The sequence below is a fragment of the Rhinolophus sinicus genome, chromosome 5, assembly GCF_057876585.1.
Source record: "Rhinolophus sinicus isolate RSI-liver-muscle chromosome 5, RSI-T2T, whole genome shotgun sequence".
Lineage (NCBI taxonomy): Eukaryota > Metazoa > Chordata > Mammalia > Chiroptera > Rhinolophidae > Rhinolophus > Rhinolophus sinicus.
The window spans coordinates 67,656,362-67,679,499 of record NC_142505.1 but is presented as its reverse complement, the minus strand read 5'-3'; the positions used below and the strand labels follow the sequence as shown (position 1 = coordinate 67,679,499).

The following is a 23,138-nucleotide window of genomic DNA, read 5'->3' as shown; positions in this document are numbered from 1 at the left end:
CAATATTATATTAATTTCAGGTGTACAACATCTGATTTGACATTTACTTGTCTTATGAAGTGATTACCAGACTAAGTCTAATAATCTGTCACCATGGAAACTTATCTATTATTGATTATATTCCCCTTCACTTTTTTCACCCATCCCTCAACCCACCTCCCCTCTGGAAATTATTAGTTTCTTCTTTGTTTCTATGAGCTGTTTTTGTTTAGTGCTGTTTGTTTATTTGTTTTGATTTTTTAAAAAAAATTCCACATATAGTAAAACCATGGAGTATTTGTTTTTCTCTAACTTATTTCACCTAGCATAGGTCCATCCATGTTCTTGCAAATGGCAGGATTTCATTGTTTTATTGTTGAGTAATTTAAAAATTGGGATTATTCATTATCTAATGATTCAATTTTGTTTTATCTATCTGGAGAGACTATTACATCCATGACTATCTTATCTTTCTCTTTTGAGGCAATGTATAGAGTTGAGAGCTATGAATGTGTGAATGTAAGGGGAAGACGGGGAGAAAATTCCCACCCTCATTTGCACCTATGTTAAGACCTGGATATTGCATTTTATATGCAGATTTTTGTCCACAGTTAGAACTGTAAAGATGTTTGCGTTTTTGTTTTGAGAAACACTTACTTTTAGTCATAGGTAATTGCACATTTCTTGATATGTGTGGAAAGATCCACTTTGATTGGTTTTAATAATCAGTCCCCAGACAACCCCAAGTTGAAAGCATTCATGACTTTTAAAGTCATTGGACTGGAATGGTGTTCAAAGTGAGTAACACATTAGGGGTGAACAATGAATAGGTTGAACCAGTCAGCCTCCATGATCCTTTCAGCTTGTATATTCTAGGACTAACTGTTCCAAATGTACCTGTTCTCATTCCTTTCTTATCAGGCGCCATTCCCCTGAGTGATGGAAAGGGCCAATGAGAGTTCCCTGATGGGTTTTGTCCTTCTAGGCTTCTCAGACCACCCTCACCTGGAGGCTGTGCTCTTTGTGTTTGTCCTTTTCTTCTACCTCCTGACACTTGTGGGAAATTTTACCATCATCATTGTTTCACACCTGGATCCCTCCCTGCACACCCCTATGTACTTCTTCCTCACCAATCTCTCCCTACTGGACCTCTGCTTCACTACTAGCCTTGCTCCTCAGACCCTGGTTAACCTGCGCGGTCCAGAGAAGACCATCACTTATGGGGGTTGTGCAGCACAACTTTACATTTCTCTAGCGCTGGGCTCCACTGAATGCATTCTCCTGGCTGTGATGGCCTTGGATCGCTATGTTGCTGTCTGCAAACCCCTCCACTACGTGGTCATCATGAACCCACGGCTATGCCAGCAGCTGGCATCCATCTCCTGGCTCAGTGGTTTGGCCAATTCCTTGATCCATGCCACCTTTACCTTGCAACTGTCTCTTTGTGGCAACCACAGGCTGGATCATTTTATTTGCGAAGTACCAGCTCTTCTCAAGTTGGCTTGTGTAGACACTACTGTCAATGAGTTGGTGCTTTTTGTTGTGAGTGTCCTGTTCCTGCTACTTGCCCCAGCATTCATCCTCATCTCCTATGGTTTCATAACTCAAGCTGTGCTGAGGATCAAGTCAGAGGAAGCGAGGCACAAGGCCTGCAGCACCTGCTCCTCGCACCTCACAGTGGTGGTCATCTTCTATGGCACCATAATCTACATGTACCTGCAGCCAAGTAACAGTTATACCCAGGACCAAGGCAAGTTCATCTCCCTCTTCTACACCATGGTGACCCCCACCTTAAATCCTATCATCTACACTTTAAGGAACAAAGATGTGAAAAAGGCTTTGAAGAAACTTGTCTCAGGAAAACTGTGCTCCCTGCAAATGTGATGTACAAGGAAGTAATTATAAGTCCTGTAGCTACTCAGCTTCTATTTATCCAAAGCCACACTTCTCAATTTCATTAGTTAAATTACCAGTTAAATTACTGTGCACTTATTTTATCTCCATAAGAGAGTTTTCCCCTCTCTTTATTAACTGAACAAAAACATATATGTGTTTACTTAGGTTGAGAGCTTGAACCATGGAGAAGGGAGTTGTGCATTAGTACAAAATGTAATTCTCACTGCAAAGTCCATATTTTATTTATAACACTTATTACCAGGACTTCAAAAGAAATGAAGTCATTCAATTATTACCAACTATCTAGGTTGTGGGGCCTTTTTTTTTTTTCAATTTTAGTGAATTCTTCAGTTTTATCCCAATGTCTTAAATTTACTTTATAATGCCCCCCTTTATAGCTTTACAATGGAAAATAAGATATATATATATATCTACCAAGGTAGAAAAATACCTTCCTATACTTCTGACTTATTGACCAGTAGGATATGATATTAAATGTTTTCTTTTTCTTGTTTTAATTAAAGTTTATTGGAGTGACAATTGTTACTAAAGTTATATAGGTTTCAAGTGTACAATTCTGTAATATGTCATCTATATATCATGTTGTATGTTCACCACTCAGAGTCAGGTCTCTTTCCATCACCATATATTTGATCCCTTCTACCCTCAACTACCACCCCCCCTCCGCCCTTACCCTCTGGTAACCACTAAACTATTGTCTGTGTCTATGAGTTTTTGTTTCTTCATTTGTTTGTCTTGTTCCTTTGTTGTGTTCAGTTTTGTATACCACATATCAGTGAAGTCACATGGTTCTCGACTTTTTCCATCTGACTCATTTGGCTGAGCACATGTGGGGACAAAGTCCCAGAGAGCAGTTTCCAGGCTCTCGACCTCACATGGGAAGGTGCTGGCTCGGGTAGTAGATGGCCATCAGCTGTGACTGGTTGACCATAAGCTGTAACCAGTTAGCCAATTAGCTACTGATATAACTGCCATGACTTTGTTGGTTGGTTGGCAGGCAGAAAAGTGGACAGCGGATTGCAGATCGTGTGGATCCTACTTCTTGTGTGTTTCTCGCCAGGCCACGATCGAGACTGGGGTGCAGGAAGACCTCTTGTTGGGGTACTGGTGGATGTTTGCTCCCTGTGTCTCCAACCCAGCCATCAGCGAGAATATAGTGGCATGACTCCTCTACCTATGGCTCTGTTGGTGTTCCTTTTTGGCCTCACCATATCTTGCGTTATGTGGGGAGCGGGACCAGAGACCCCGCATGACACCCCGCATGATAGTATAATAATCTCAAGATCCATCCATGTTGTCTCAAATGGTACTATTTCATCTTTTCTTATGGCAGAGTAGTATTCCATTGTGCATACATACCACATCTTTTTTTTTTTTTTTTAATTTTATTTTATTAAATTTATTGGGGTGACAATTGTTAGTAAAATTACATAGATTTCAGGTGTACAATTCTGTATTACATCATCTATAAATCCCATTGTGTGTTCATCACCCAGAGTCAGTTCTCCTTCCATCACCATATATTTGATCCCCCTTACCCTCATCTCCCATCCCCCACCCCCCACCCCCCTTACCCTCTGGCAACCACTAAACTATTATCTGTGTCTATGAGTTTCTGTTTCTCATTTGTTTGTCTTGTTCTTTTGTTGTTTTTGGTTTATATACCACATATCAGTGAAATCACATGGTTCTCTGCTTTTTCTGTCTGACTTATTTCGCTCAGCATTACTCTCTCAAGATCCAGCCATGTTGTCACAAATGTTCCTATATCATCTTTTCTTACCGCCGAATAGTATTCCATTGTGTATATATACCACAACTTCTTTATCCATTCATCTATCCAAGGACATTTTGGTTGTTTCCATGTCTTGGCCACTGTAAACAAAGCTGCAATGAACATTGGAGCACACGTGTCTTTATCTCTAAATGTTTTCAGATTTTTTGGGTAGATACCCAGGAGAGGGATTGCTGGGTCATATGGCAATTCTATTCGTAATTTTTTGAGGAACCTCCACACTGCCTTCCATAATGGCTGCACCAGTCTGCATTCCCACCAACAGTGCATACCACATCTTTATACATTCATCTATCAAAGGACACTTTGGTCGTATCCATCCATGTCTTGGCTACTGTAAATAAAGCTTCAATGAACATCGTCGTACATATATCTTTAGGGATAAATGTTTTCAGATTTTTTTTGGGGTAAATACCCAGAAGAGGGGTTGCTGGGTCATATGATAATTCTTAATTGTAAGAAAAACAACATTTTTTTTTTTATTATTGGGGAACAGTGTGTTTTTTCCTGGACCCATCAGCTCCAAGTCTTTGTCTTTCAATCTAGTTGTGGAGGGTACAGCTCAGCTGCAAGTCCAGTTGCCATTTTCAATCTTAGTTGCAGGGTATGCAGCCTACCATCCCATGTGGGAATTGAACTGGCAACCTTGTTGTTAAGAGCTTACACTCTAACCAACTGAGCCATCTCCGGCCTCCTTATTCTTAATTTTTTGAGGAACCTCCACATTGCTTTCCATAGTGGCTGCACCAATCTGCATTCCCACAACAGTGTATGAGGGTTCCTTTTTCTCCACAGCCTCTCCAACTCTTGTTATTACTTGTCTTGTTGATGATAGCCATTCTAACTGGTGTGAGGCGATATCTCATTGTGGTTTTGATTTGCGTTTCTCTGATGATTAGGAATGTTGAGCATTTTTTCATATGTCTATTGGCCATTTGTATGTCCTCTTTGGAGAAACGTCTATTCAGGTCCTCTGCCCATTTTTTAATTAGATTTTTTTTTTTTTATTAGTTTCATACATAAAGTCTTTCCTGGTCTTTGTTTTTCAAAACAATATTTTTCTTATTTGTTATTTTGAAAAACTTATTTGAAAATTATTTACTCTGTTCAGCTTTAGAACATATTTTTAAAATTAAAATTTTTATTTATTTATTCATTTTTATTTTTTATTAAAGTATAATTGACATACAATATTATATTAATATCAGGTGTACAACATAGTGATTTGACATTTAGTTATCTTATGAAGTGATTACTAGATTAAGTCTAATAATCTGTCACATGGAAACTTATCTAACTATTATTGATTATATCCCTCTTCACTTTTTCACCCATCCCTCCATCCCCCTCCCCTCTGGAATTATTAGTTTGTTCTTTGTTTCTATGAGTCTATTTTTGTTTAGTTTTGTTTGTTTATTTGTCTTGATTTTTTAAAAAAAATTCCACATATAGTAAAACCATGGTGTGTCTGTTTTTCTCTGTCTGACTTATTTCACCTAGCATAATACCCTCTAGGTCCCTTGCAAGTGGCAGGATTTCATTGTTTTATTGTTGAGTAATTTAAAAATTGAGATTATTCATTATCTAAAGAATATATATATGTAAATTTCATTGTTAGTACATACAAATTCAATGGATTTTTGTACATTGACTTTGAAGCCAGCAACTTTACTGTGTTTGTTTACTGTTTCTAATAGTTTTTGGTGGAATCTTTAGGGTTTTCTGTAGCAAGAATTATGTCACCTGCCAAAAGTGACAATTTAACTTCTTCATTCCCATTTTAGATGCCTTTTATTTCTTTCTCTTGCCTGATTGCTCTGGTTACGACTTCCAATACTATGTTGAATAACAGTAGTGATGGGGCATCCCTGTCTTTTTCCTGATCATAGAGGGAAAGCATTCAGTTTTCCACCATTAAGTATGATATTAGCTGAGGGTTTCTCATATATGACCTTTATTATGTTGAAGTACTTTCCTTCTATACCCATTTTATTAAGTGTTTTTATAACGAATGGATGTCAAATGCTTTTTCTGCATCTATTGATATAATCATATGACTTTTATCCTTGATTTTGTTTATGTGATGTATCACATTAATCTATTTGCATATGTTGCACATTAATCTATTTGCATATGTTGAAATATGCTTGTGGCGTTGGAATGAACCTCACTTGATTGTGATGTATATTTTTAATGTACAGTTGTATTCTAATTTCTAGTGTTTTATTTAGGATTTCTGCATCGTTTTCATCAGAGATATTGGTTTGTAGTTTTCTTTTTTTCTGTTATTCTTGTTAGGTTTTGGTATCAGGGTAATGTTGACCATATAAAATGAGTTAGGAAGTACTGCCTCTTCTTCAATTTTTTGGAAGAGTTTGAGGATGACAGGCATTAAATCATGTTTGAGTGTTTGGTAGAATTCCCTAGTAAAGTCATGTGCTCCTGTACTTTAGTTTTTGGGAAGGTTTTAGATGATTATTTCAATTTCCTTACTGTCCATCGGTTTATTTACATTTTATAGTTCATCGTAATTCAGTCTAGGAAGGTATGTATTTCTAATCCTGTCATTTCTTTTAGGTTACTGAATTTGGTGGCCTGTAGTCCTTCATAGTAGTCTTATATGATCCTTTGTGTTTCTGTGGTATCTGTCATAACTTTTCCTTTTTGATTTCTGATTTTGTTTATTTCTGTCTTTTCTCTTTTTTCCTTAGTGAGTCTAGCTAGGCGTTTGTCAATTTTATTAATCTTTTCAAAAACCAGCTCTTTGTTGCATCAACTTTTTCTATTGTCTCTTTGTTCTCTATTTCATTTAATTCTGCTCTAATTTTTATTATTTCTTTTCCTTTTGCTCAGTGTGCGTTTCATCGTTCTTCTTTTTCTAGTTCTTTAAGTTGTAATGTTAGGTTGTTTATTTGGAAGTTTTCTTCTTTTTTGAGATAGAACTGTAATTATATAAATTTCCCTCTTAATACTGCTTTTGCAATGTCCCAATAATTTTGATATGATGTACCTTCATTCTCATTTGTTTCTATGTACCTCTTGATCTGTCCTTTTCTTCTTTGACCCAGTCGTTCTTTAGTAGCATGTTGTTTAATTTCCATGTATTTGTGGGTTTTCCCACTATGTGTTTGCAGTTGATCTGCAATTTCTAAGCATTGTGGTCAGAGAATATGCTTGGTGTGATTTCAATCTTCTTAAATTTGCTGAGACTAGTTTTGTGTCCCAACATATGGTCTATCCTTGAGAATGTTCCATGTGCACTAGAAAAGAATGTATAGTCTGGTGTTCTAGGGTGAAAACCTCTGTAAATGTCAATTTATGTCCATTTGGTCTAATGTGTCATTTAAGGCTGATATTTTCTTATTGATTTTCTGTTTGGATGATCTATCCATGGCTGTCTATGATGTTTAGGTCCTCTACTATAATTGTGTTTTTGTCAGTTTCTCCCTTTAGTTCTGTTAGTAGTTGCTTTTATCTTTTGGTACTCCCTGATTGGGAGCATACATATTAATAAGGGTTATGTCTTCTTGTTGTATTGTTCCCTTTATAATGATAAAACGTCCATCTTTGTGTCTTGTTACCCTTTTTATCCTGTTTCATCAGGTATATAAGGTGTGATGAAAAGATACAGTGAATGTTTAAATAAAAAAAATTACAGTAAAAGATACATTGTCATTAATCCCCCTCAGAATACTCCCCCTCTCTTCCAACACACTTATCCCATTATTCTTATCACTTTCTGAAGCAGTTCTGGAAGTCCTCTTTTATGATGTCTTTAGTTGTGCTGTCGTGTCTGCCTTGAAGTCCTGAATCGATTTAAAACTCTTACATTTCATGGTCACTTTGAGTTTGGGGAAGAGCCAGAAGTTGCACGGTGCCAGATCCAGTGCATAAGGTGGATGAGGACGCAGCATAATGTTTTTATTTGACAGAAACTGCCATATATGAAGCAATGTATGACACAGAGTGTTGTCATGATGGAGAATGAAAGTGTTTGCCCGTTTTTCAATCCATTTTCTATGCACATCATTTCTTAAGTCCTTATAATATTCAGAGTTCACTATAATGTTCCTGGGTACAAACTCAGCTTGCACAATTCTATTAATGTAAAAAAACACACACAATTAATATCACCTTGATGTTACGAGCAGTAGCATTCACCATAGTTTTTTTTATCATACCTCGTCAGTATAGCTACACGCACTTTTCTCTAAATGCCATTTGTTTGGAGTATTGTTTTCCACCCTTTTCCTTTGAGTCTATATTTGTCCTTGTAGCTGAGATGTGTCTCTTGAAGGCAGCATTGAAGGTTTGGTTTTGTTTTTTGATCCAATCTTCTACTCTGTGCCTTTTTATTGGTGAGTTTATTCCATCTGCATTTAGGGTGATTATTTATATGTAATTAGTCTGAAACTGCCACCCCTGTGGGAGAATGTGGTGTATGATGGAGTTCTGAGCCCCTGAAATCTCAGTGCTGCCCCTGTAGCCAGATGTGAAGCTGTGCTGCTTCAGCAGCCTTGGCTGCCCCCACTTGGATCAACCACATAATGTGGGGGCAAGGTGGGCTGGGAGAGGAGGCTGGCATGTTTCTGGCTTTATTCTCCTCTGGGTAGTGGCCTCTGCCAGACCAGGTTGCCTCACCCCTATATCTCCACTCTTGTTCCTGGAATTAGCTGCAGTGTGTGTCTGACACTCAGGAACTGTCTGTCCAGTTCTCAGGGCTATAGATATTTTGCTTTTTAACACAACACTGCTATAGTTTCATCTAAGGCCCATTGTTAGCACTAGAAGGGTACAAGGGAGGTGAGCTCTGGGAGGGTGGAGAGAGGTGGCCAGGCTCTGTGATCTTTGTTTTCTGCCTGGCAGTGAGGGCTGCTGGACCACAGCTGTTGTATTTCTATATTCAGTCTTTGCACCAAGATTTCTTCCCGAGTCACTGGGTTCAGCCTTATATGCTGATCACTCAAACAGAAATGTTTAGGGCCTCATAAATTGTACCTGCAGCCTGAATCATCCCCTTTCCCAGGATCCCCATTGAACTTAGTGCTACTTCCATAACAGTGAGCTCCAGGCTACATTTGTGGCCCCTGCCTCTGCTCTTTTCCCTTCCCTCCTCCCCTGTTTGCCCCAATTTGCCCACCTTCAGATGTTTTGATGCATGGATCTCTCAGACATGTTTGTGTATTGTGTATGGAATTCTTTGCTGAATTATAGCTGTTTAACTTGTTGGAACTTCATGGGGAGAGATCAAAGAGGACCCCTCTTGCCACCATATTTCTGATGTCACTCTCTATACCACTAAATTTGTAAATATACATGATATGGAATGAATACCCTAAAAAATATAACGTGACAAAACTATCCAAGAAAAATAAAACAAAAATCTGAACATTTCTGTTTTATATCCCACATATCAGTGAAGTCATATGGTTCTTGATGTATAAAACTGAAAGCAACAAAGGAACAAGACAAATAAACAAAGACACAAAAACTTATAGACATAAACAATAGTTTAGTGGTTGCCAGAGGGTAAGGGGGAAAAGAAGTAGTAGATGAGGGTAAACAGGGTCAAATATATGGCGATGGAAGAAGAACTGACTCTGGATGTTGAACACACAATGTGATATATAGATGATGTATTACAGAATTGTACACTTGAAACCTATGTAACTTTACTTACCATTGTCACCCCAATAAACTTTAATTTAAAGATATCTGAGTAGTTCTATAAACTATTAAATTAATTAAATTAGTTGTTAAATTTTTTTCTCACAAACTTTGTCTTTCAGCTTACCCAGTGATTTATACTAAAAGCAAAGATGGAAATAATTCCAATTTTATAAAAATTTTCCAGAGTATGCAATAAAAAGAAAATCCACAAATTATTTACCATGCTAATATAATTTCTATCAAAACACAAGAAAGACAGAATATGAAAACATTTAGAATTTCCAGTCAAGACTAATCAGAAACAGTTTTGGAAACATGGAGGAAAAACAGAGGGTTGCTAGAGGGGCGGGGGGGTGGGGATAAGGGGAAGGTGAGAGGTTTTGGGAACGTACAGAGGGATAGTGGATGGGGGGAGGGGGGTTCACACAGTGTGAGGGATATAAATGATAAACGTCTAAGTTTTGCTTTGTCTTGTGCACCTGAAACTAATTAAAAAAAAAAAAAAAAAATTAAAAAAAAAAAAAAAAAAAAAAGATGGTAGAATATATAAGCACTGTGCTCACTTCCTCCCATGACCACATCAAAATTACAACTAAACTACAGAACAATCATTGAGAACCACTTGAACTCTAGCTGAACAGAAGTCCTACAACTAAGAATATACAGAAGAAGCCACATGGAGACTGGTAGGAGGGGTGGAGATGCTGAACAGGCTGGTCTCACACCTGCATGTAGTGGTTAACAACTGGGAGAAGTATCTTGGCTGTGGAGGTATGCCAAGGGTTCTCAGTCCCACATCGGGCTCCCCAACCCAGGGTACCAGTACTGGAAAGAGAAGTTCCCACAACTTCTGACTGTATATACCACAGGAGACTATGGCTTAATGAGACAGAGGGCTTTCCTGTTAAAGGGCCTGCAGATGGACTCACTCACTCTGAGCTCCAGTGCTGGAACAGGAGCTTGAAAGACACCAGGGACATATGAGGAAGGTCTGATTTGTCTGGCTTCAGGGCGTGGGCTGGAAGGGAAGCTTTCTTCCAGACAGGAGTGCTGGCAGAAGCCATTGTTCTTTCATTTAGCCCTCCTTCCTCCCCACTGGAACACGCATGTGGTCTCCATATCTGAGTCTCCATCAACCTGGCTAACACTGTTCACTCCACCCTGGTGATTCCCTGAGACCCTGCCCCACCCAGCTGTGGGCATACCCAAGCTGCTTTCAGTAGCTTTTCCATACAAATGGGCTGTCTTGGCTCATGCTGTGGACTTTCTTAAAATCTCATAAAAGTTCACAATCCCCAAACATGAAGCATCTTGCTTCAGTGTGCCTAGTACCTTTTGCTAAGCAGCCCTAAGCTGGGCACTAGAAGCAGCCAGTCTTAATTCACAGCTAGTTTCTCCCAGGCACCTCCAAGCCCAGCACAAGTGGAAACAATCTGAAAGTCACTTTATAGCTCATACCTTGTGGCCCCAGTCAGGGCACAGCCAGTGGCTGACCATGGTCTGCACTAGAGTCCCTCCTAAGAGGCCCCAGAATCAATATGCACAGTGACCAGCTTCAGAACACACCCGAGTATCACCCAACGAGCTCCACAAATGACATACCTGAGAGCAGACTGGGAAGACACCAGAGCCCTGCTAAAGCAAATCTTGTTCCATAGGGTCAACCCACATACAACAGCTCTTCCACTGTAGTCATGGCCAATCTTAAACAACCAATAAGCCTGAAGATCAATCCCTCCCATTAATGTGCAAATAGCAACCAAGGCTCAATTACACAGGAAGGCACATACAACCCACACAAGGGACACACCTGCAGCACCTGGCTCAGGTGACCATGAAGACTGCATCACTGGGCCCCACAAGACACGACTGCATAAGGCCACTCTACTAAGACAGGAAAACATAGCAGCTCTATCTAATACATAGAAACAAAAACAGGGAGACAGCAAAAATGGGGAGACAAAAGAATATGTCCCAAATGAAAGAATAGAACCAAGCTCCAGAAAAAGTACTAAACAAAACGGAGATAAGCAATCTGCCAAATGCAGAGTTTGAAACACTGGTTATAAGGATGCTCAATGATCTCAGTGAGAACTTCAACAAAGACATAAGAAACATAAAAATGGAAATAGAAAACATTAAAAATAATCAGTCAGAAATGAAGACTACAATAACTGAGATGAAAAACACATTAGAGGAAATCAATAGTAGATTAGATAAAGTAGATGATCGAATCAGTAATTTGGAACTAAGGTAGCAGAAAACACCCAATCAGAACAGCAAAAAGAAAAAAACAATCCAAAAGCAAGGAATTGAAAATGTATTTGAAGAAATATGATGGAAAACTTCCCTAACTTGATGAAGGAAATAGACATACAAGCCCAGGAAGCACAAAGAGTCCCAAACAAGATGAACCCAAACACATCATTATTAAAATGCCAAACATTAAACACCAAGAGAGAATCTTAGAAGCAACAGGAAAAAACCACAGTTGACTAAAAGGGAGCGCCTATAAAACTGTCAGCTGATTTATTAACAGAAACTATGCAGGCCAGTAGGAACTCATATGAAATGGTCAAAGTGAGGAAAAGCATGGACTTACAACCATAGTTACACTATCCAGCAAAGCTATCATTTAGAATCAAAGGCCAGATAAAGAGCTTCTCAGAGAAAAAATAGCTAAAGGAGTTCATCACTACCAAACCAGTATTACAAGAAATGTTAAGAGGACTTCTTTAAGAAAAAGAAAACGAAAGATAAAAAGTATGAACAATAAAATGGCAATAACTATATATCTAGCAATGATTACTTTAGATGTAAGTGGATGTAAATGCTCCAATCAAAAGACATAGGGTAGTTGAATGGATAAGAAAACAAGACCCTTACATATGCTGCCTACAAGAGAGACTTCAGATTGAAAGACACACACAGACTGAAAGTAAAGGGATGGAAAAAATATTTCATGAAAATGGAGATGAAAACAACAGCTGGGGTAGCAATACTTTTACCAGACAAAATAGACTAAAAAAAAAAAGATATAACGAGATAAAGAAAGACCCAGTAATCCTACTCCTGGGTATTTATTCAAAGAAACCCAAAACACTACTTTGAAGGGACATGTGCATCCAAATTTTAATTGCAATATTGTTCACAATAGCCAAGATATGGAGGCTACCTGTGTATCCATCAATAGATGAAAGCATAAAGAAGAAGAGAAAGACAAATACCATATGATCTCACTTATATGCGGAATCTAAAGAAAAGAATAAGTGAATGAACTAATCAGAGACAGTTTTGGAAACATGGAGGAAAAACAGAGGGTTGCTAGAGGGGCGGGGGGGTGGGGATAAGGGGAAGGTGAGAGGTTTTGGGAACGTACGGGGGGATGGTGGATGGGGGAGGGGGTTCACACAGTGTGAGGGATGTAAATGATAAACGTCTAAGTTTTGCTTTGTCTTGTGCACCTGAAACTAATTAAAAAAAAAAAAAAGAAGAAGTGGTACATATGTACAATGGAATGTTTTTCAACCATAAAAAAGAATGAAATCTTGCCATCTGCAACAACATGGATGAACCTATGGGGTATTGTGCTGAATAGAGTAAGTCAGGCAGAGAAAGACAAATGCCATATAATTTCAATTGTACATGGAATCTAAAGAAGAAAACAAACAAACAAAACAGAAACAAAAACAGAAACAGTGGTATCTCGATTTTCGGAAGTCTCCATTGATGAACATTTTGGTTTACGAATGCCGTAAATTTTATGGATCTATGGTATCATTAGATAGTAAAATTCATGCTAAATTTGCAGTTTTAGGGGTTGATTTTAAAGGCCTGGAATGGATTAATCCATTTTGCATTACTTTCTATGAGGAAACCGTGCCTCGATTTTTGAACGTTGCAGAACTCGAACTGTCTTCTGGAATGGATTACGTTAGAAAACCAAGGTACCACTGTACAGAAAACATTTTAATGGTGACCAGATGGGAGGGGTGTTGGTAGAATGGGTGAAAAAGGGGAACAAATTTAGAATTACAAGTTGGTAGTTACAAAATAGTCATGGGTTTATAAAGTACAACATAGGGAATACAGTTAGTAATATTGTAATATCCATGTGCGGTGTCGGATGAATATTATATTTATTGGGATGATCACCTTATAAATTATACAAATGTTTACACTATGTTGTATACCTAAGACTAATATAATATTGTATGTCAACTGTAATTAAAAATTTTAAAAATACTTTAAAAAAGCAAAGCATAGATCAGACAAACCATGAGAATTTAAAATGTGCCCTGGGTACTTAAAATGTGCCCTCTTGTAATATTGCCTCACAGAACACATTCAATAGATCAAATAAGTCCAAATAATTCAATCAATTTACAGGCAGCCTGATTTCAACTTTTCTATTAAAAAGATTGACTCTTTTGCTAAAAGTAAATGGAAACTTAAAGTGGATTTTTATGCTTAAACAATAAAATCTGCTGATATGAAAAAAGTGGTGAGTAGTTTAATCACTTACATTATTATTAGATGGGAAAGAATAACTCAGAACACTTCCTAAGGCATTCAACAGCTTGCTGGAAGAATCCTTGCACATTCATTCATCCAAGGCAATGGTCTATCAGTTTTAGAGGCGTCTGAGTGAGTTGCCCTCAGAGCTGATTTCTTCCTTCTTCCATATATGAACCTTTGCTCTCTGCTCTGGCTCATGCCTCCAACTTTTATTCATAGTAACTTTTATATTGAATTAGTATTTTATCTGTCCCATATCACCATCTCTATCTCAGGACAGATTTCTGTTTTTATTTTGTCTCATCTTTTTTTCTGTCCCATCTCTTACTATTTTATTCTCATTATTCCTTCTCTGGTTATATCTACTTGATAAATAAATGCAATGATTAACAAACCATTTAAGTAGCACACCTTCCTTTATTTATTTTAAATTATACATTTTTATCTTTAAGACTTCTTGAATTATCTCTGGAGAGGTTTTTGACATTCTGTGAGGAAGATACTTTAAACATACTCATCTATAAAATCAAGTTAATAGTATGTTTATATTTGCAGGTTCTTGTGATGAAGTAAAACATTTTAAAATACCTAGAATTCATTTATGTACTCTTTGTATGGTAAAATTTCTTAGTCAAACTTGATTTTTATTGGTGTTTTTATTAAAAGGTTTTATAAATTGTTTAACCAAATTGATTTTACTGGTCTTGGTATATTTTGTATATGTGTGTGTGTGTGGGGGGAAGGAACAGAAGGGAGAGCTGAATACTGAAACACAAATATTAAACAAGATAGATGCTTAAGATTTTTTAAGCATGAGGTAAAAATATGAACAAAAATAATTTATTTATTTTCATTTTCATAAATGCAGGTAGGAATGGTGCTTTTCCAAGGTATATAAATATCAACAAAATAGGCTAAATTAATGTGAAAAATATATGAAACATAAGTGGGTAACAAAGTAGAGTCTGAAAAGAGACTAAAGCTACAGATCATTGGAGTTTACAATGGAAGGACCCAATGTGAGAAGTTAAGTTAGCAATTAATAAAAACAGAAAAATGTTAACTTCATGTAATGAATCTTAGCATAAATTTGTTAGACATGGCTTTAAATATCTCAAAATATACATATACTTTGTTCAGGAGCTGGCATAAATATTCTATTAAATCTGGAAACAAACACATTGAGAGAATATATTGTGAGAATTATGTTAGGACAATCCTGGAAGGGGAAGGGGAGATGATTGTTAATTTTGTTTTGGGAGTAGAAAAGTCTGATTTAAAAAAAATGTGATGTGAACCGATGTAGTCCCTAAATAAGGACCAAGTTTACATCTACATGACAAAAACTCACTGATTCAGCTCAATCTTTTTTCCAAACACTGTTCAAAGACCTTGAGGATGTAATTTCTTCCAAATCTCCCACAGAACTTATGAAGCATGTACTCATGTGTGGTTCTCATTGCAGAGAGCTTGTGTAGCACGATGTTTTGGCAGAGGATGTTTGTCTTCAGGAAGAAACCTGCATTGATGGTTTGAATGTATGAATTCAAGTTTTATTTTGATAAAATTAAATTGCTTAATTGCCAATAGTACATTCAACTCAAGAAGAACTGATTGAAAAGCTTTTTTTTCTCTTCTTTAAATAAGTACGGATGTTTTGCACATTATTACTAAATACAGGAATATACCCCAGTACAAATTATTTCTTCTCTTGGATGTATTATTATTTTGTAAGTATAAGAAGAAATCTGAAATAAAAAATAGTCTGTTTTGAATATAATTTCCTTTAGTTAAAACATTGAAGTTATTTTTATATCTACTTATATGGTAGAAGACCTGGGATTACTTAACTATAAGTTTATTTATGCAATTTTTAACAAATTGTCACAACTTGGATTATTCCTTTATTCTTTTATCCATCCACAAATAATACAACTGCTAATTTTTTTTCTCCTTTATATTATTTATTTATTTTTAATTTTATTAGTTTCAGGTGCACAAGCAAAGCAAAACTTAGACGTTTATCATTTGCTAATTTCTTATATGTTATTTACAATTCTATCTCCATAATGTAGCATCTTTCTTCCCCTGTAATATGTAAACTTTTAAATTCAAAATCCTTCCCATCTTTCATATGGCAACTTAAATATTTATTTCATCAACAACTCAGCTTAAAATGTATTCACTGTTGTCTGAATTTCTGTAGGACCTGTACCCCACAATTACATCTGCTATATAGATATAGGGAGATAAAAAGATAGAGATATAGATGTATGCGTGGGTTATTCCTGACTTTCAAGTCTTTACAATGTATTAAAAAATTAATATATATATGTTATATATTAGAGAGAGAGAGAAATATATATATATATATATATATATATATATATATATATATTAGATATACATATATCTAATATATGTGTTGATATTCATAATTGGATATATTTTATTTATTAAAATTTTAATTAAAATATAGCTAACACAAAATATTATATTAGTTTCAAGTGTACATCAGAGTTATTCATCAGTACCTACCGGGCACTATAAGGAGTTGTTACTACATTATTGATTATAGTTTCTATGCTAAAGAAGTAATCACCATGATAAGTTTAGCAACCATCTGACACTGTACCACGCTATCACAATATTATTGACACTATTTTCTATGCTCCACATTACATCCCCAAGACTCATTTGTTTCATATCTGGAACTTTGATATATCACCGCACACCAGCTAGAATGGCTATCATCAACAAGACAAATAATTTTCAATTAGAGTTGACATTCAATATTATTTTATATTAGTTTCCGGTGTACAGCATACTGGTTAGACATTTAAATAACTTAGGAAGTGATCCCCCTGACTAATACCCATCTGGCACTATACATAGTTATTACCGTATTATTGATTATATTCCTTAAATTTTATATCCCCATGACTATTTTGTATCTACCAATTTGTATTTCTTAATCCCTTCACCTTTTTCACCCTGCACCCAAACCCCCTCTCATCTATCACTCCAAAAGATCTAGTACCCATCTGACACCGTAGTTATTACAATATTATTGACTATATTCCTTATGCTATGCCCTACATCCCAATGACTACTTTGTAACAACAAATTTGTACTTGTTAATCCCTTTGCCTTTTCACCCAATCCCAAACCCCTCCCATCTGGCAGCCATCAAAATGTTCTCTGTATCTGTGTGTTTGGTCCTGTTTCATTTGTTTTTTTTATTTTTATTTTGTTCTTTAGATTCCACTTATAAATGAAATCATATGATATTTGTCTTTCACTGTCTGACTTATTACACTCAGCACAATACCCTTTAGATGCAACCATGTTGTTGCAAATGGCAAGATTAATTCTTTTTTATGGCTGAGTAATATTCCATTGTATATATGTACCATCTCTTCTTTACGCATTCATCCTTACAGGGACACCAAGGTTGCCTTCATATCTTGTCTTATGCAAATAATGCTGCAATGAACACATGGATGAGCACATCCCCTCAAAGTAGCATTTTAGGTTTGTTCAGATAAATACCCAGAAGTGGAATTATTAGGTCATTCTTTGTTTCTTTTTATAGTCTTTGTTTTAAAGTATTTTGTCCGGTATAAGTATTGTTATCCCAGCTTTTTGTTTGTTTCTGTTTTCAAGAAATATATTTTTTTCATCAATTTATTTTCAGTCTATGTGTGTCTTTGGAGTTGAAGTGAGTCTCTGAGGCAGCATATGTAAGGGTCTTCTTTTCCTATCCACTCAGCACTCCTATCTTTTGATTGGAACATTTAGTCCATTTACATTGAAAGCAATTATTGATAGGTATGCAGTTATTGCAATCTTATTATTCATAGTTTTGATTTTTTTTCTTTCATCTTAAAGAAGTCCCTCTAAGATTCCTTGTAATACTGGTTTGGTGGTGATAAACTCTAGCTTCTTCTTGTCTGGGAAGCTCTTTATTTGTCCTTTGATTCTAAATGATAGCTTTGGTGGGTAGAGTAATCTTGGTTGATTCTCTCTTTGTCTTTAACCTTTGGCATTTTAATTATGATGTGTCATGGTGTTGAACTCTTTGGGCTTATCTTGTTTGGGATTCTCTGCATTTCTTGGGCTTTTATATCTATTTCCTTTAGTAAGTTAGGGGCATTTTCTATCATTAGTTTTCAAATATGTTTTCAATTCATTGTTCACTCTCTTCTCCTTTTTGGACCCCTATAATGCAAATGTTAGTATTCCTAATGTTGCCCCAGAGGTCCCATAGAATCTCCTCAGTTCTTTGGATTGCTTTTTCATTTTTCTGTCCTGATTGGGTGTTTTCTGCTACCTTATCTTCTAAATCGCTGATCTGATCCTCTGCTTTATCTAATCTATCGTTGATTCCCTATAACGTATTCTTCATTTCCGTTATTGTATTCTTTATTTCTGACTGATACTTTTTTATGTTTTCTACCTCCATTTTTATGTTTTCTATCTCTTTGTTGAAGTTCTCCCTGAGGTCATTGAGCATCCTTATAACCAGTGTTTGGAACTCTGCATCTGGTAGATTACTTGTCTCCATTTTGTTTAGTTCTTTTCCTGGAGCTTTGTTCAGATCTTTTATTTGGGACATTTTTCTTTGTCTCCCCATTTTGGCTGCCTCCCTGTGCTTGTTTCTATGTATTAGGTATGGCTGCTATATCTCATGGTCTTAGTGAAGTGGCCTTCTGTAGTAGGTGTGCTGTGGGGTTCAGTGGTTCAGTCTTCCTTGTTACTTGAACTTCCTTGTTACTTGTACTCCAGGTGTGTCCCTGGTGTGTGTTGTGTGTGCCCCTCTGTTGTAATTGAGCCTTGGTTGCTATTTTCACAACAATGGGAGGGACTGACCCTCAGGCTGATTGGTTGTAAGGACTGGTCATGACTAACTACAGTGGAGTGTAGTAGTGTGGTGCAGGGGCTGACCCTACAGAGCAGGATCTGCCTCAGCAGGACTCTGGTCCCTTCCCAATCCACCTATTGGGTGTGTCATCCTTGGAGGTCGCTCGGTGATGCTCCAGGTCATTTTGAAGCTGGCCACAGGGGGTGCCAGCCCCAGAGCCACATGGGAAGGGACCCACTGCAGGTCAAGTTCAGCTGCAGCCTGTGCCCTACCTGGGCCTGCCCAACAGGAGCCACAAAGAAATCCCCAGAGGGCCGCTGCCCATGCCATGCTTGGAAGTACCTTGAGAGGCCAATCTGTGAACCAAGGCTGACTGACACTAGGGCTGCGCTTAGTGCTGCTCACCCAGAGGCACAGGATACACACTGTCTAGGTTCTGCCAACCTTTGAGAGGCCCTAGGAAATTCTTCAGCATGAGCCAAGGCAGGCAGTTTGTATGAAGGAGCAATGCAAGTGGCTTGGGTGTGTCCAAAAGTTGGGTGGGGCAAGATCTCAAAGTTATGAGTGCTGTTAGTGACCTTGATGGAGACTCAGATATGGCAGTGGCCTGTGTTTGTATGCTGGGAAGAGGAGGACTCAACAAAGAAACAATGGCCTCTACCAGTTCCATTGAAGAGAAAGCTGCCCTCCCACCCCCATCACAAGCCAGAAAACTCAGTTCCCCACCATATGTACCTGCTGCTTCTCCAGCTGCTGCCCCAGTGCTGGAGCTCAAAGCCAGTGATTCCATTGGTGAGTAAGTCCTTGCATGGTCCCTTTAAGAGGAGCTGGACTCCAGCCACCCTCTGTCTCAGTAGCAATCTTTCTGTTTTCACAACCAGAAATTATGGGGACTTCTCTTCCTTGCACTGGAACCCTGGGCTGGAGAGGGGCTGGGACTCCTCACTCCTCCGAGTGGAACCTCCACAGCTGAGATACTCCTCCTGATTTTTAATGGTCACACGTGGGTGTGGGACCAGCCCATTCCATGTCTTTGTCCCTCCTACCAGTCTGGAGATTGCTTCTGCATGTCCTTAGTTGTAGAGCTTTGGTTCATCAAGATTTTAGGTGATTCTCAATGATGGTTGTTTTGTAGTTTAGTTGTAATTTTGATTTGGTTATGAGAGAAGGTAAATAGAGCATTTACGTACTGCATTATCTTGACCGGAGCTAATTGGATATATTTTATATAATAATTTTATACACCTTTACAATATATTACATTACAATATAATACTTTATGGGCACCTGAAAGGCAGAAATTTTATTATTTTTATATCTTCAATGACGCTTCTTCATTATCTTGAATATTATTTTTTTCACTAAATGAAACAATAATAATAAAAAAGACTATGGTCTTGCAGATATTTGTCACATAATATTTGGCTTCAAGGATAAAACTTTGTTGACAATGAACATAAAACACATCATAAAATAGACACTATTTTACAAATAAATAGGAAGGGATGGATTAGAATTGAGAATGATCACATGAAGTGCCATACAGCTCCTGAAAAAGCAAGCTCACAATAAATAGGTGTGCAGTAATAAAATGGAAGATATGTTCTTTATACATAATTAGAAATTCTTCTTTGTGGCAAGAATGTGTGGCTCTGTGTTTTTGTTATCTTTTCTGTCTTCAGTACTACCTGATTTTATGCAGTCATTGGAGAAACAGTAATGCTACCTCGTAGTGCTGATTTTTTCTCAGTTCTTATCTTATCCAGGGAAAGAATTCACTCAACAGACAGTGTTTTGTGCAGGTATAAGTTAGTAAGAAGTTTATTAGTAAAGGCAGATACTCCACGATGTAGAGCAGACCAATCCTAAGAGGGGGAAAGGCCTCTCCTTACATTGTATGAAGGCTTTTATTTCTATGGGTAGAATTGCCTCCCCGTCTTGCTTCTCCTTCTGTCTTTCTCTCCTACTGAGGTGCCCAGTTCTCCCTCTTGGTTCTCAAGGTAGTTTCTGTCAATTTTCTTTCTGTGATTTGTTTGAGAAGCTCACTAAAATGGTCCTTATAAGAAGATGTATATTCTGATAAGCAGTATGTCTTTCCTCCTCCTCTGGCTTTTAACAACACTTCCCTTTGACTTAGGGTCATGTGTGAGCCTGGAGTCCTGCTGGCTAGTAAGGCATTGGTGCCCTGAGTGAGGGAAGCTGCAAGGGGTCTTGACCCAGGTAGGAGCTGCAGCAAGGGGCTTTCTAACTGGGACCAGGTCTCTCTTTCTCCTTTCTACCTATCTATCTACCTACCCTATGAGTAATAATATAAATGTATTTGTTATTTTACCCACATTATCTAATTTCATAATGAAACAGAGGGTAAGGCATACACATTTATTTGGGCCTGGCATGTGAGGAGATTGACAGAAGTGTGGTGAGGCTGGTCTAAATCAGATTGCCATTAGTGCACACAGCCTTTGCCTCTATAACCTCTGTGCCTCAGATTCTTCACAGATTCTTAACAGAGTGTGCAAAGCTCACCAGCTTACTTCTTTGCATTCAAGAAGCACCAAGATCAAAGCAAACAAGGTACAATGCTATACTCAATATTTTAAGAAATAATTGGTTAAAAGCTTGACTGCACTGGTCTGATTATACATGTACATTAGAGCCAGGTAACAAATGTACTATCTTCTAATCTGCTTATAATAAAAACATTAATTTGAGTGTTATACAAACACAGGGATTCATCAAATTAACAAGGCACCCTGCTTGTCAGGCAGTTTATCTTATTTTTGAATGATAACTTACACCCACACATTCATGCCTGGAAAGGCTAGAATAGAGGTAATCATCTTTCACTGGTAAGGGAACAATCAGTTTTAAATCAGCTATTTCAGGCAGAGATAACGCCTCAGTTGTTAGATGCGTGACACTTGATGTCTGTCAGCTGAGTGAAAGGTGATAAGAGTGGTGAGCCCCGTGGAGGTCTGGGTGCAGCCTGGAGTCAGCTCCAACAGTGGCACAGTGCGGTCGACCAGAAGTACCACAGGTGAACTTCCTGCCTCCTGGGTGCTGCTCTTGGACATTCTGTGTGATTCTGACTCACTTAGAATCTGAATCTATTCTATCATGACAGGATCCCAATGTCATTGTGTCTAACTCCTTCATTAGGCAAATGAGGAAGCACTGAGCTTGATCTATACAGATTCATGTACTCTCAAGACAAGCTTAAAGCATAAATATAATTAATTTTCTTAATTTAAGTGATGAAATAACTATATTTAAAGTTTAAGGAACTTGTGAAAACTTCTTAGCTGTTTGAAACCAGGCCATCTTCAAGCCACAGTCCTTTGACACCCAAAGTATAGTGTTTCAATTCTTCCCATTGAGTGGATAGTAATCTGGAAAAGATTACTCTTACTCTGAGCAACTCTTATGGGGAAGGAACTTGAGGGCACATTAAAGTTAATCTGAATAAGTCAGGCTTCTCTGTCTTCAAGAGACACCGTGACTGCCATGTAGATCAAGGAAACCTCCCTACAGTTTCACCTTTATAGATGGACACCCCTCAAAAGTAAATGCTTTGTCTCTTATTGACTGATATAAATTGAATTGTGTCTCCTCCAAAATTCATATGTTGAAATCCTAATCCCATTCCCTCAGAATGTGACTTAATTTGGGAATAGGAATTTTAAAGAAATAATTAAAAGTGAGGTCACTATTCTGGGCTTTAATCCAATATGACTTCTGTCCTTATAAGAAGAGAAAATTTGGATATAGACACACAGGGAGAAACATCCATGGGAAGAGTCACAGGGAGAAGATGTCAATCTATAAACCAAGGAGAGAGACGTCAAAAGAAACCAATCCTGTCAAGTCTGCTAATATCCTCAAATAGGACTTCTGGCCTCCAGAACTGTTAGAAATGCATTTCTGATGTTTATGCCTCTCAGTAGGTGGTATTTTGTTATGGCAGTGCTAGCAAGCATTGATATTCCCCAAAGCTTATACCTTTTCTCCTTCATATCTTCATATCTAAAGAGGTTAGAATAGCAGAACACTTAAATCAGTTTTTGCAGTAGTTTTGACCATACTTTATTTTTAAAAAAGTGTGATTACAAAGCCAACGTGTAATCATTGTAATTTGTGAAGAAAACATTATTATTCCATTCCCAGAAATAACCCCAATTATTTGACATACAACATACTAAAAACCACTGAACGGTATACTTTGAAAGGGTGAATATTGTGGTATATACATTATTCTCAATAAAATTGTTATAAAAAGATTGATAGAGATTTTTAGATCACAAAAATATTTTGTCATGAGAGATAAGTTGGTATTTTTTAAAAATTAAAATCAATTTACTCACAGTAACACAAAAGGTATGATATGAACAATTAAAG

The 23,138-nt window shown here is 37.4% G+C and overlaps 1 protein-coding gene across 1 annotated transcript; it reads left to right on the top strand.

The window, feature by feature from the left end:
• Positions 1–918: 918 nt before the first annotated feature.
• OR2G3 (olfactory receptor family 2 subfamily G member 3) lies at positions 919–1,863 on the top strand. Its single transcript, XM_019719200.2, has one exon. It carries the CDS (start codon positions 919–921, stop codon positions 1,861–1,863), a length of 945 nt encoding a protein of 314 aa, XP_019574759.1.
• The last annotated feature ends 21,275 nt before the right edge of the window (positions 1,864–23,138 follow it).